Below are 15,187 nucleotides of genomic sequence, written 5' to 3'. Positions count from 1 at the left end.
CCAATCAGTTATTTTATTCAGCAGCAATTAGATTCAGACCGAAGGGAAAGGAGAGAAAGGAAATTAGAAACATTTGAGAGGAAGGAGGAGGGAAAAAAGGAAACTCCTAGTGGAAGAGGCAGTGCCAGGACTTGCCAGGCCTGAGCCCTGGCACCTCTAGGCTTGGCAGTTCATAGCCCGGGCACTTCTGGGCTTGCTGCATCAGTGAATGAATGTAAAAAAATTGCTTGAGACCCAGCCCCTCTTCCATTACAAATTAAGCATTGGGAAAAGGCAAGAGGCAGGCTGTGAGAGCAGGTAAGGACTTCATGGGCAGATGGTAAGCAAGAGTGGCCAGACAACTGAAGGGGAAGAAGAGGAGACCCAAGATGGAGGAACAGGGCAGGGCAGAAAAGGGACATGAGGGGAAACCAGTTGAGAAGTAATAACAGAACATGGGGGGGGGGGAAAGGAGGGACATTAGGGAATAGCAAACAACAGGAAAGAGTACAAAGAAAGAGAGGGAAAGGTAGGGGAAAAAGGGGCAGTTATTTTAATAGAGAGTGAAGCAGGGGGAAAAAGAGAAAAACAATGAAAAAAAGAAGGAACAAAACCTAACTGCAAATAGGGACAAAGAATGAAAGTGGGAGATTGGGGGAAGAGATGGAAATAGAGAATAGAATGGGGGCAAGAAAAGAAGGAAGCAGGAAAACAAAAGGAGGAAAACAAACACAAGTACACATTGTAGATAATTCACTTGAGTTCCTACATTGTATTATATTTTCCTTCTTGCAAAGGGACGCTAAAGAGGGAAGATCTGGCTGACAGCATTCCAAAAGTGGAGGAACCTTCTGGCCAAGTGTGACCCTGGGAAGGGCAAAGTATTAGTGTTTTAATGTTTCCAGTTTGGGCAGGAGGAGAGACAAGGTAGCTGAATGGGTTTGTCTCCCTTTAGTTTCTAGAATGTTCTATGTTGCAGTGCTAATACAGACTAAGAAATGCCTGGCTTTGTCTACAGTAGTCGATCATTGTGCTATGCCTAGAGAACACAGTGTTTCAGTAACACTGGTAATGCAGCACTTAAACAGAGTAAACCAGGTGGAACAATTAACCGCAGTTTTTGCTCAGAGCACACACATACGAAAAATTAACTAGCATGAACGCTAATTGCAAGAATGTTGTCAATATGCTGGTTATAGCACTGCTGTGCAGAACAAAACTGTTTAAAACTATGAATATAGGAAGAGCTGTGTAGCTTGAAAGCTTGTCTCACCAGCAGAAGGTGGTCCAATAAAAGATGTTACCTCATCCACTTTGTCTCTCTAAGAATATAGAGGACACTTTTGTAAAGTGAGCTATATAGATAGATACACACACACACGCACACACGTGTTTCCCCTCTCACCTCATATGGCTGCCAGGTATAATATGCAAAAAGAAAAGGAGTACTTGTGGCACCTTAGAGACTAACCAATTTATTTGAGCACAAGCTTTTGTGAGCTACAGCTCACTTCATCGGATGCATTCAGTGGAAAATACAGTGGGGAGATTTATATACACAGAGAACATGAAACAATGGGTGTTACCATACACACTGTAACAAGAGTGATCAGGTAAGGTGAGCTATTACCAGCAGGAGAGAAAAAAAACCTTTTGTGGTGATAATCAAGGTGGGCTATTTCCAGCAGTTGACAAGAATGTGTGAGGAAATTTGTTAGTCTCTAAGGTGCCACAAGTACACCTTTTCTTTTTGCGGATACAGACTAACACGGCTGCTACTCTGAAACCTGTCATTATGCAAGGTATAATATGGAATCTATTTCACCTCCCTATCACATACACACTATTTCATCATGTTGTCATCATATGATATAGAATTGTGTTTCTGAACAAGAATAATAGAAACGTTAAGGTTGGCTCCCTCTTTTCGTATTATTGTAAACAGCAGGTAAGGTTATAATTCATCTCTGTCTGTGACCTTCAACAAGAATGGCCCCTTTTCATTGCATAATGCTATTTTTACAGTGCCATTAAATGGCAGAAATGAGGGCCAGCATGAACAGTAATCATCTGCATACAAAGCAATAGGGATGCTTATATTAAAAAATGGCACTGTCTCTAAATGAGCCAGCCAAAGAAAATAGACTTTTTTAACATGTGAAAGTTCAAGAAATACAAATCAAATGGACTGCAGAGGCAGCTTTGTGGCATACAAAACATTACTGGAAAACAAGAGGATTTTTGACCATGACTGAGAGCAGTTCAGCTGGCACATTGCCTGTGTGAAAATTGCTCCCCATGCTATTTTTGGATTCATCTGGAGGGAGGGTTTTTATTCCCGAGGGAAATGTGTTCCAGACATGTACAGCTCTGCAGTCCATGATGCCCCATCATTACAAACCAGTTTCAAAATTTTGCTCAGGGGAAGAAGCCACAGTTAGCATATAAGACCGTTAGAATGAAAGACTGTGTGTTAGCACAGAGATATGAAATACCCTTTTTTATTTCATGTTGTGACTAGCCATTACAGCAGGAGTCTTAATGACAAGACATGGTGATTTGGAAGGAGCGCAATGTCAGATTTACTGCTGCTGATTCACTTTCTGAAACAAACCTAATCTTGCTCAATACGCTTATGGGGCTCCTTGGATACAGTTTATAAAGCTATTCACATGAGCATCTTTTATTTTACTATTAGTTTATTGCATAAAGGTGAGATTGTGCCTGACCCTTACATGGGTGAGAGTGGGGAGGTGGAGGAGAGGAGAAGAACCCTGGCCCCATACGGCAGCTGGCTACAGCTGCTGTTCCTGCACGCTCTTGAGTTTAGAGACTTTCCTGTAAGGGTGGCTGTAGGTGTGAAAGGGAAGAGCTTTGCCGCCCCCTCCCTCCCCCCCGGCCTTAGCCAGCAGAACTGGATGGCTCTGGAAGGGGAATGCATGTTGCACCCTCTGAAGGGTGGAGCAAGTCACATTCCCAGTTCGTCTGGGAACTCTAGGAAGCACCGTGACAACCCATCCAAATCTGTATGCAAGTTATTGCTGAGTACAGTGGTTGCTGTGTCCTATACAGTCCCTACACTACCAATATCTGACTCATTGCTGCTTTCTTCAGCAGATCAGGATATCTACTCTATGAAAAGGGCTACATAAAATAAAATCCTATTGTGTCAAATTCTAGGCTATCATCAGCTACGTTGAATGAGGACATAGCTGGCAATATTGCTAATGATTCCTGATGCAGAATATAGCTTGCCTGAGTTTCTTCAGCTTCTCTGTATTGTTTCTGAAGTGAAGATGGTGAGCTAGGCAACTATGACTCAGTAGACATGATGCAAAGTCATTTAGTTGCACAGTTCCTAATTATTTTTTAGTGTATTATTTGTATTACATAGCAACTAATGGCCCCAATGGAGATAAAGGCCACATTGTACTAGGCGCTGTATGTATAGTAAAACACTGTCCCTTCATCAAAGAGCTTATAATTGATGTGGCCAATGCAGACAAAGAAAACAAAGAGGTGAAGTGACTTACATACAGTCACTTGCCCTGCAGGTCTGGGGCAGAGCTGGGAATAGGCCCTAAGACTCCTGATTCCCAGTCCAATAGACTATGGTGTATCCTCAAAAACAAAATGCAACAGAAAAATAGTGTAACCAACTGTACATAGTGACACAATGCTAAAACACAATAACTTTTATTCATTTTCTGGAATGGGGCACATGAAATATACTCTGCTGGATTGCATTAAAAAGACTTGGAGCGCCAACAATGAGCTTGGAACTGTACAGGCAGGAGATATAGGGTATAGGACTAACAAGAAGGAAATGGGGGTGAGGGGCATCAGTTCAACATTTTTGTTGTCTGTACAAAATGTAAGGAGTATGGGGAATAAATAGGATGAACAGCAAGTATTAGTTCATAAATTAAATTATGACTTAATTGAGATCACAGAGATTTTGTGGGAGAAGTCTTATGACTGGAATATTGATATAGAGGGGTACAGCATGTTCAGGAAGGAGAAGCGGGATTAAAAAGGGAGGAAGTGTTGCATTATACACAAAGAATATATACACTTATTCTGAGGTCCAGAAGGAGGTGAGAAGCAGAGCAGCTGAAAGTCTCTGGGTAAAAATAAAAGGAGTAAAAATTGGGGTGATGTTGTGGTAGGGGGTCTACTATAGACTATCAAATCAGGAAGAGGAGGTGCAGGATGAGGCATTTCTAGAACAAAAAACAGAAATATCCAAAACACAAGACATGGTAATACTTGTGGATTTTAACTACCCAAACATCTATTGGAAGAGAATTACAGCATAACACAGTATTGTGTCGGACAACTTTTTGTTTCAGGAAGTAGATTAAGTAACCCTGCAAACAGTAATTTTAGACTTGATGCTGACGAATGGGGAGGAATTGGTTGTGAATCTGAAGGTGGAAGACAATTTGGGTGAAAGTGATCATTAAATGATCAATTTCATGATTCTAAGGAAAAGAAGGAGTGAGAGCAGCAGCAGGAAAATGGGTTTCAAAAAAGCAGACTTTAATAAACTCAGAGAACTGCTAGGTAAGGTTCCATGAAAAGAAAATCAAAGAGAAAAAGTAATTCAGGAGAGCTGGCAGTATCTGAAAGAGACATTAGTAAAGGCAAAACTTCAGACTATCCCCATATGAAGGAAAGATAAGACTAATCGAAAGAGGCAAGTATGGCGCCACCAGGAACTCTTCAAAATGTGGAAACATGGACGAATTGCGAAGGAGGAGGACAAAAGAATAGCACAAGCTTGTAGGGACAAAATTAGAAAGGCCAAGGCACAAAATGAGTTACACCTAATGAGGGACATAAAAGGTAATAAGAAGAGGTTCTTTAATACATGAGGAAGCAAGAGAAAGGCAACGGAAAATGTAGGTCCTTTATTTAGCAGGGAAGAAGAGATAATAACTGATGGTATCAAGAAGGCTGCTTCAGTCATCACTAAAAAGGTTAATGGAGACCAGATACTCAAAACAATTAATGTAAACAAAAAGGGAGAAGGAATGCAAGCTAAAATAGGGGAAGATCAGGTTAAAGGCTATTTAGATAAGTTGGATGTATTCAGGTCAGCAGAGCCTAATGAATGTCATCATAAGGTACTTGCTGAAGCAATCTTGGACCCATTAGCTGTTATCTTTGAGAACTCATGGAGGATCGATGCGGTCCCAGCGGACTGGAGAAGGCCAAACATAGTACCTATCTTCAAAAAGGGGAACAAGGAGGATACCAGGGAATTATTGACCAGTCAGCTTAACTTCAATACCTAGAAAGATAGTGGAACAAATTATTAAACCATCGATTTGTAAGCACGTAGAGGATCATAGAATTATAAGGCGTAGTCAGCATGGATTTGGCAAGAACAAGTCATGCTAAACGATCCTAATTTCCTTCTTTGACAGTATTACCGGCCTGTTGTATTGTGGGAGAGCAGCAGATGTACTATAGCTTGATTATAGTAAGGCTTTTGACACAGTCCCACATGACAGTCTCAGAAGCAATTCAAGAAGTGTGGGTTAGATTCAATCAGTTGTGCACCCACAATTTAAAGACCATACTCAAAGAGTAGTTATCAATGGTTTGCTGTCAAACTGGAAGGATGTATTTCATGATGTCCTGTAGGGGGTCAGTCCTGGGTCCGGTTCTATTCAATATTTTCATTTGTGATGTGGATGATAGAGTGGTGCACATCCTTATAAAATTTGCAGATGCTACAAAGCTGGGAGGTGTAGCAAGCACTTTGGAGGCCAGGAATAGAATTCAAAAATGCCCTCAAGTCATTGTCTGAATTCAACAAGATGAAATTCAATAAAGCAAAGCGCAAAGTATTTCACTTAGGTAGGAAAAGTCAAATGCCCAACTACAAAATGGGGAATAACTGGGTAGGTGTCAGTAGTGCTGAAAAGGATGTGGGGTTATAGTGAATCACAAATTGTGTATGAGTCACCGATGTGATGCAGTTGTGAAACAGGCAGATATTCTGGGGTGTATTAACAGGAGTGTTGTATATAACACAAGGGAGGTAATTGTCCCGCCCTACTTGGCATTGGTCAGGCCTCATCTGGAGTCCAGTTTTGTGCAACACACTTTAGGAAAGTGTGGAAGAGAGGCAACGGAGTCCACAGAAGAGCAGCAAAACTGAAAAAAGTTTTAGAAAACCTGACCTATGAGGCCAGATTAAAAAAAACTGGGCCTGGTCAGTCTTGCGAAAGGAAGACCATGATTGGGAATGTGACGTGTGGTTGTTCACGTCCACTGAAGGTAGGACAAGAAGTAATGGGTTTAATCTGCAGCATGGGAGATTTAGGTTAGATATTAGGAAAAACTTTCCAACCAGAAGGACAGTTAAGCTCTGAAATAGGCTCCCAACAGAGGTTGTGTAGTCTTCATCATTGGCAGTTTTTAAGAACAGGCTAGACAAACACCTGTCAGGGATGGGCTAGGTTTACTTGGTCCTGCCTCAATGCAAGGGGCTAGACTTGATGACTTCTCAAGCTCCCGTCCAGCCCTACATTTCTATGATTCTATAGCTCCTCCTTTAAAGACCATATGAGCTTTGGGTGACATTTTTCCCTAGTGCAGAGAGCCAATGGGATGCTCTCCACACCACTGAAACCCTACATTGGGGCTGCAGTGTGTGTGTGTGTGTGTGTGGGGGGGGATTATAACTGTTGAGCTTTGCAGCAAGGTCTCCACACCCTGGCCACTGCTTGGGAGTATCTGCATTGGCCCGCAATAGGTCAGTGTTAGTGGGGGGTTATAGGCAAGGCCATAGGATCCATGACCATGTGGATCTAGTGACCCAAAGACCCACTGACTTCAGTGGAGCCAGACTATCACCCCTTGCAATGGAGGATTTTGGAGCAGGACACAATCACTGTTTCAGACTATGGGCTGGTATTAGGGGTCTGCTTATGTTTGGGGAGAAGATAAATTCCATCCCTCTTTCTCCAGCCCCTGCAGATAATTGCAAAAAAGCATGACTACTTAGGCTTTGTGCAGAGGGATGGAAGGACTGAGAGGGTACATGTCTCCTTTTGTGATTGTGTAGTAGATCAAATACAGTCACATCAAGTTTATTAGTAAACATCTTTTTATTAAAAGTATTTGGGGATAAATGGTCTCATAGCGCTTGTTTCTCTAAACTTATTAACAGTGTCCAAAGCAGGGACTGCTGCCCTGGAGGTGGGGATGGGTAAAATAGGACCTAACCAGGGTCACCCCTTCTCCCCTTTCACACCTCCCCTGGATTTAGAATGTGGAGGGGGGACCCCACACATACTCTGGGGACACTAGGGACCCAGTTGGAGCCTCCCCTCAACCACCCTACGTGAGCTGCAGAGAGGAGCCAGCCAGAGACTCCACCTGGTAGAAGCAGGAGCAGACCAAGCAGGCACCTTTGGACATCTAGTCAAAGCTCTGGAATGTTCTCTGACGTCCCTCTGCCCTGCACTGATTCGCTGTTTGCTCCAACCCCCGTCCCTTCTCACAGCCTCTTCACCTCAGGTTCATACCTGACTACCCTCTCCTCTCCTGCCCTGTTCCTCTCACCCCTCTCTTCTTTTCTTTCCATTTAGCTGATCCTGTCCTAAGTAAATCCACCCCCACCCCCAAAAAATTGTGGCACTAACTTGACATTTGCTACCATCACATTGTTCACGCTGTACGTGTGTTCTACCCTTCCACCAGCCTGTTTCTGGCTTGTCTATTTAAACAATATTGTATCATTGTTTTCTTGTACTCCCCCGTTTATCTGTATTCATCTATTTTCTCTCATCTTATACTTAGATTGTAAGCTCTTTGGGGCAGAGCCTGTCTTTTTGTTCTGTGTTTGTACAGTGCCTAGCACAATGGGCCCTGGTCCATGACCGGGGCTTGTAGGTGCTATGATGATACAAATAATAAATAATAATAATTTAAGGCTGTAAGGAAATGAATTTCACGTACAGAATTCACAGATGCAATGAATTTGACCTGATCGTAGTAACTCCTCAAACTTCTTTCTTGGCAACATTCATTTAAAGAAATGTGAAAGTATACAGTGCTGTCAACTCTTGCTATTCTATAGCAAGTCATGCAATATCTGCTGTTTTTCTTAAAGAAAGCTCTTGGAGTCATGAGCTTACATTTCATTCAAATAAAAGTTTTATAATTATGGAGAAAACTTGAAAATTTGAACCTTAAAGGCCCAAGAATTAGAATGCAAATAAAAAGAAACCAAGAATTATTATTTTAAAATTTCATTTTTAATCAATCTAATGATTTGGGGGTTCTGACTCATGATTTTTGAACACTTGGGATTAACAATATTGAAGCAACCTTACAGTCTATTAAATGCCATGAGATAATGAGAGACCATGTAAACTCAAAAGTCCATATATATTAAACTGCACAGTAACACAAGTTTCTGAACTCCATAGAGTTCAATTACATGGCAGGGAAAAGTAATTGTACTGTACCGATCCACTCCTGTTCATGGCAGAGTTAGTGCATTCTGCTATTTATTCTTGCTTTTGTTTTCTCTTTCTTCAGTGTTATTATGACAGGTGCATATAACAACTTCTTTCGAATGTTTGATCGAAACACCAAGCGGGATGTTACCTTGGAGGCATCCCGGGAGAGCAGTAAGCCACGAGCCATTCTAAAACCTCGCCGAGTCTGCGTAGGGGGCAAGCGAAGGAAGGATGACATCAGTGTCGACAGTTTGGACTTTACTAAGAAGATCTTGCACACAGCCTGGCACCCAACTGAGAACATAATTGCTATAGCAGCGACAAACAATCTGTACATATTTCAGGATAAAGTGAACTCAGAAATGCACTAGACCTATCCATATCTTTCTGTATTTATAAACCAGCCTTTTGAGAGTTGTAGAAGGACATGATCTTCACAAAAGCATGGTCATTGTGGTGGAATTTGTAGATTCCCTCCCTTCACCCCTCAGTCTGTATCATGGTTGGTGGCAACCAACTGTTTTAAATCACTGCAACTGTATAATTGTCTCAGTAAAAAGGCACTACTGTGAAGTCAGTACTGTGGTCTATGTCCGTTTTTTAAACAATCAGGGGTATTCATTTCAGGACTGATCCTGTGAGGTGCTGAGTACCCTAAGCTCCAGTTGACTCTTGAAGGGACAATGCTTCACAGGACCAGCATCCTGCTGTGCGGCATTCTTTCACAGGCTGCAGTGTTTACCACATTATTAGAGCTTTTCACATTGGTCCCTTGATTTTTTGCAAGAATGCTTTCCGGGCTTTCAAAGACAAGTAGACTTATTTATGAGTGTAGGACTAGCTATGTCCCCCGTACATTGCTGCATACAGAAGGAAGGCCCTAGACAGTTAGTAAGATGGAAGCAAAAGACATTCTTCTGTTTATTAACAAGTGACAAGTTGTCCCTATTTCCCTTATGACATTCCCCGTCCCTAGCATTGAGCCCTCATTATGGAGTTTCACAAACACGTTTACAATTTTTTACTTCTGCTATAAATCCTGACTTTGTATTTCAACTTTCTGAGTCAAAAAATGAAGAGTGCTGTCGATAATCTCAGCTACCTTAGTTTAAAAAGGCAACTTGTTCTGCAGGTACATTTCCAATCACACTGTGGAATGTGACAATACAAATTACAGTGGGTGCCATTTAAAAACTCAGGATTTGCCACTCCAAGGTGACTATTCAATACATATAAAGATACACTGGTTAATGCATATACACATGTGCTATTACAATTTTGAGATTGGATTTTTCAGAAACCCTCAAGTGTTGTCCTAACTCTGCTTCACTGAAGTCAAACATTGAGTTAAGTCAGTGCTAATCCCTTTTGAAAATCCCACAGGTGATGTTTACTGCATCACACTTATTACTTTAAACTTGGTATTTGCAGAATCCCCAGGAAATACAGGTTTAACTACTATGAATGGTAACTCAAGAGTTTAGCATGGCTCAGTGAATTTTAAAATGACTGTAAAATGACAGGATGACTCCTGGTTGAAACGGAAAACTAAAATTCTACTTAAATTGGTTTATACCGTTCTTTCTTCAATTGAACTTCAATGTAAATGGAAGATATTTCCTTTAGGAAGTGTATAGAAATGGTGTACCATTTTGGAAATGCTTTTTAATCTAGGAAATCTTTCCGCATGACTAATAAAATCTATGGAAAATTATTACCCCAAATGATTTCTTCTCAACTCATGAGTAAAGGAGTGTAACTGACTCAGATGCCTTGGCTGATCTGCTATTGTTAAAAATCCCTCACTTTGAAAAGGTTCTTTAACAACCTTACCCCATTCTTCACTGACTTTTTGGAGAATGAACTAATAAATGAACCTGCATGCTTTTATATTATGATTTTGGGGGAAAAATCTACTTCCAAGGTTTACAAAAAAAGGTAACAACTTTTTATATGAAGTCTTGACATGACACATGAACTATGTATGTTTAAAATTTTTTAGATTGATACTGTCTATTCCATGTGTAGAAGCACAAACACATGTGCATCAGTTTCCAGCCATAACTATACACATACAGTATGAAATATGTAGGTTAATTTTAAAGGGAATGAGGAATGTTTGTTTATAAAATACTGTACACGCTAGAAGACATGAGCAGTATTATATGTACATATTTATTCTAATTAAAGTTAACAATCAAATTTTTTCTTGTAAAAAGGTTTAAGAATGTGGTAAATTGTATAGAAATCTTGTTAATGCCAAACTACTGCTTCAAGGATGTCATACACTTTCTTTGACTTTTGGCCGCCTCCATTAACCTTTGTAGCCCAAAAATGCTAACAGCTCATACTGGCATTTACTGCTAGAAGTACTGTACCACATATTTAGCTTCTCACATCCTCAAGTAAGAGTCAATATGTAACTTATTATAAAGCAGATCTTAATACCACAGTTATACTATTTTTATTTCAAGTACTGTATTCTGTTTCAGGTTTGGGTACCAAAAAGATCTTGTTAAAATAACTAACTAATAAAATACATTTTTGGAGCTTTACAAAATTATTGATTTCCAGACCAAAATGATATGATGTGATTACTGAGGAAAATATGGAAATTCTTTTAAAGACCAGTATCACATTCATGACTCTGACGTCACTGCTATGATTCAGTTTCCTGGTCTTCTTGACTGTAAGAAAGTTGACATCGTCATTGTGAAACTTTTAAAACTTTTTTTCGTTTTGGTTTGAGCTTTCAGTGGTGTAGAGTAAATGATGGTAAAGTTGGTAAATCAGATTGTTTGGAAAGCTGTTGTTCATGGCTGCATCCTTTGTGTTGCACAAATTAGCTAACTGTTGTTGAATAAAAATATAAATATGTTAATACCAGCTTTTTCAATAAAATGACTATAAAAACTGCATAAACAAATGACTCTGAGCTGTACCTTATTTTTAAGCTAGGTGTTAGGCATGTAGGTGCTTTGGAAAATCCCACTGGGTACCTAGCCACATCTTTCAAGTGCTTAAACACGTTTAAAAATCAGGCCTTTAAGAGCCTAAATCCTAAATAAGACTAAGGATATGTTGACACAGCAACAAAAACAACAACAAAAATGCAGCAGAGCGTCTCAGAGCCCAGGTCTACACACACAGGCTCATCGGGCTCACAATACAGCACTAAAAATGGCAGTGTAGATATTCCGTCTGGGGCTGGAGCGCAGGCTACGAAAGCTAGGGAGGCCTTTTTTGTTGTTTTTGCAGTGTAGACAAAACGGCCTAAGTCACTTTTGAAAATGGTACTTAGACTCCTAAATTCCATAGGTGGTTTTAAAATCACCCCATATCAGAAAGAAACAAAGAAAAAAATTATGATAGATAAATGAGAACAAAGAAGAAACATTTTAAATCTATGCAGCTTGCATACAGACAAAGCTCCCACTGAAGTCAATAGAACTTTGCCACTGTAAAGAGGGCAGGATAGAGCAGATAATTTAAGTTTAGAAAAACACGTTAAAATATTAACAGAATATCGTAATTCCTAAATGTTACATTCATCTGAGGAGGAGCCTGAGTTCTGTCAGAAGAGGGAATGTGTGTGTGTCTGTCAACACATTTTTAATTATTTTAACACCTGACAGAAGAACTGTATGGGTTTATAAAATGAGAAGGGGGAGCCTTGGCCATCAGAAAAGAGGCACAAATATTTAGTTTTCTCGTTTTTTTTTTAAAAACAGCAGCTAACATCAAATATAAGGAAGCAGAAATTCTGTTAGAGCTACCCGGCAAGAAAAGATTCATGGTTAAACAGTGGCACCGAGCCATTCCAGGGGAGACTTAATACTTAATTGGGAAACAAGTCACGTGTCAAGATGAAAACAACATGGCCGGACAAATCCCTTGAAGAAGCAGTATTATTATGTGGTGGTGATACAAATTAAACCTGCAGTGCCAAATCCTACAGTGAGGCAAAATGCCCACTGAAAAAAATGAGTTCATCTAGGTCAGACTGATTTGACCCACAGAGCGACTTCCGCACTCAGCAACGCCGAGAGAGCAAAAGAATTTAACATGAAGCTTCTTCAGATACACAGCTAGATTGTACCTATCTGTATGTTTATGTGTAAAGGGCGGGAGGAGAGACCAGCATGGTCTTATACACCTCTCCCTTAGTTTACCTCTCGTTTCTTGTTTCCCCTCACCTGGCACATTTCCAGGCCTTGAACTACCTAGTCTCACTTAGCTTATCAAATATGAGTAGATAGTGGTGGGATAACACTCAGTTGCAAATAAACACGTCAAGCAATAGGCCCATTTCCCTTTGCAGTTTCTCTCTTCATCCATAGTGCCCAGCAGGATAAACATAAACCAGATGGCAACCTCCATTGCTCTAGAAAGTTCAGCAAACATATTTATTAACAGCAAATGATAACCTGTTTTAATGCTATTGATTAGTGAAAAACAATGGTAACAGGAGCTGCTTCTCTTGGTGCAATGCCACCTACTATTGCTATTTGCAGTCAGTGCAGCCACTTTGCTCCAATTTTCAGTTTGAGGCTAGTTCCCATATCTAGTGAGATTAAGATGACATTTCTAACCTTTCAACATCACTGTTAGGATGAAATTCACCTCCGCAGAGAAGGCCAGCACAAGAGCTATGCCCACTTTATTCCTAGTTTCAGCCTATGTTATTGATTCCCTCATCCTCCTGATTCCATAATCACATCCCCTGTCCATTTGCATTCTTCTCACTAATTGTGTCATATCTAAAATTAGAGTCTGATCCTGCACACACTTACATAGGCCCTCAGAAGGCAACAGGACTACTACCGCAAGGAAAAGTTTGTAGGACTGCACAGACCACAATGAGAGATTATGCCATACACTATCAAAGAAACTGAGGAACCACCTGATCAGCATCCGATACAGCAAACAGGAAAACATCAAAAAGGAGCTCTCCAACCTGGAGACTCTCATAAATAACCAACCTTCCATACAAACGGACTTTACTAAAATAAGACAGGAGATCTACATTACACACTTCACCTCTCTACAAAGGATAAAGGACGGTAAGCTGTCTAAAATCCTACCTGCCACATGGGGCCACAACAGTGGTACCCCTAACTCACCCAGCAATATCATCAATCTATCCAGCTACACACTCAGCCTGGCAGAAGAGTCTGTCCTATCTCGAGGACTCTCTTTCTGCCCCGCCATCCCCACAAACATGATTCAGTTATGCGGTGATCTGGAAGCCTACTTTTGCCATCTCCAACTCAAAGAATACTTTCAAGATAACACTGAACAGCACACTGATACACAAATACCCTCCCACCAACAGCACAAGAAGAAGAACTCCACATGGACTCCTCCTGAGGGTTGAAATGACAGTCTGGATGTATACATAGAATGCGTCCACCGACGTGCACAGGCAGAAATTGTGGAAAACCAATATCGCTTGCCTCATAACTTAAGTCGTGCAGAACGCAATGCCATCCACAGCCTCAGAAACAACCCTGACATTATATTAAAAGCGATTGATAAAGGAGGTGCTGGTGTCATCATGAACAGGTCTGACTACCAAAAGGAGGCTGCCAGACAACTCTCCAGGCCACTTTCCTCAGATCCCACTGAGGAATGCACTAAGAAACTGCACCATCTACTCAGGACACCTTCAACACTAACACCGGAACAAATCAACATACCCTTAGAGCCCCAACCGGGGTTATTCTATCTACTACCCAAGATCCACAAACCCGTAAACCCTGGATGCCCCATCATATCGGGCATTGGTAATCTCACTGAAGGACTGTCCGGATATTTGGACTCCCTACTCAGACCCTATGCCACCAGCACTCCCAGCTATCTCTGTGATACCACTGATTTCCTGAGAAAATTACAATGCATTGGTGATCTTCCAGAAAACACCATCCTAGCCACCATGGATGTAGAGGCTCTCTACACAAACATCCCACACACAGACGGAATACAAGCTGTCAGGAACAGTATCCCTGATGATGCCACAGCACAACTGGTTACTGAGCGCTGTAACTTTATCCTCACGCACAATTATTTCAAATTTGGTATACCTCCAGACCAGTGGCACCGCTATGGGAATCTGCAATCCCCCACAATATGCCAACATTTTTATGGCTGACCTGGAACAACGCTTCCTCAGCTCTCGTCCACTCACGCCCCTTCTCTGCCTATGTTACATTGATGACATCTTCATCATCTGGACCCCTGGGAAGGAAACCCTGGAAGAATTCCACCACGACTTCAACAGCTTCCACCCCACCATCAACCTCAGCCTGGACCAATCTACACGGGAGGTCCACTTCCGAGACACCACGGTGCAAATAAGTGACGGTCAAGTTAACACTACCCTATACCGAAAACCCACCAACCGCTATGCCTACCTTCATGCCTCCAACTTCCACCCTGGACACGATCCATTGTCTACAGCCAAGCGCTGAGGTATAACTGCATTTGCTGCAACCCCTCAGACAGAGACCAGCACCTACAAGATCTTCACCAAGCATTCTCAAAACTACGATACCCACATGAGGAAATAAGGAAACAGATCAACAGAGCCAGACGTATACCCAGAAGCCTCCTGCTGCAAGACAAGCCCAAGAAAGAAACCAACAGAACTCCACTGGTCATCACATACAGTCCTCAGCTAAAACCTCTCCAGTGCATCATCACTGATTTACAACCCATCCTGGACA

The 15,187-nt window shown here is 41.3% G+C and overlaps 1 protein-coding gene across 7 annotated transcripts in view; it reads left to right on the top strand.

Annotated features, from left to right (window-relative positions):
* The window catches only part of PPP2R2C (protein phosphatase 2 regulatory subunit Bgamma), a 286,843-nt gene extending 277,804 nt beyond the window's left edge, over positions 1-9,039 (top strand). For all 7 annotated transcript variants that reach the window (XM_073342564.1, XM_073342566.1, XM_073342567.1 and 4 more), the window contains one exon: positions 8,542-9,039. In XM_073342564.1, coding sequence (XP_073198665.1) covers positions 8,542-8,833 — 292 coding nt within the window. In that variant the 3' untranslated portion in view covers positions 8,834-9,039. The remainder of the gene's footprint in view (positions 1-8,541) is intronic.
* Positions 9,040-15,187: the final 6,148 nt, after the last annotated feature.

The sequence above is a fragment of the Lepidochelys kempii genome, chromosome 4, assembly GCF_965140265.1.
Source record: "Lepidochelys kempii isolate rLepKem1 chromosome 4, rLepKem1.hap2, whole genome shotgun sequence".
Lineage (NCBI taxonomy): Eukaryota > Metazoa > Chordata > Testudines > Cheloniidae > Lepidochelys > Lepidochelys kempii.
Note: the sequence above shows the minus strand (reverse complement) of the source record. Positions and strands in the feature narration are given on the sequence as shown.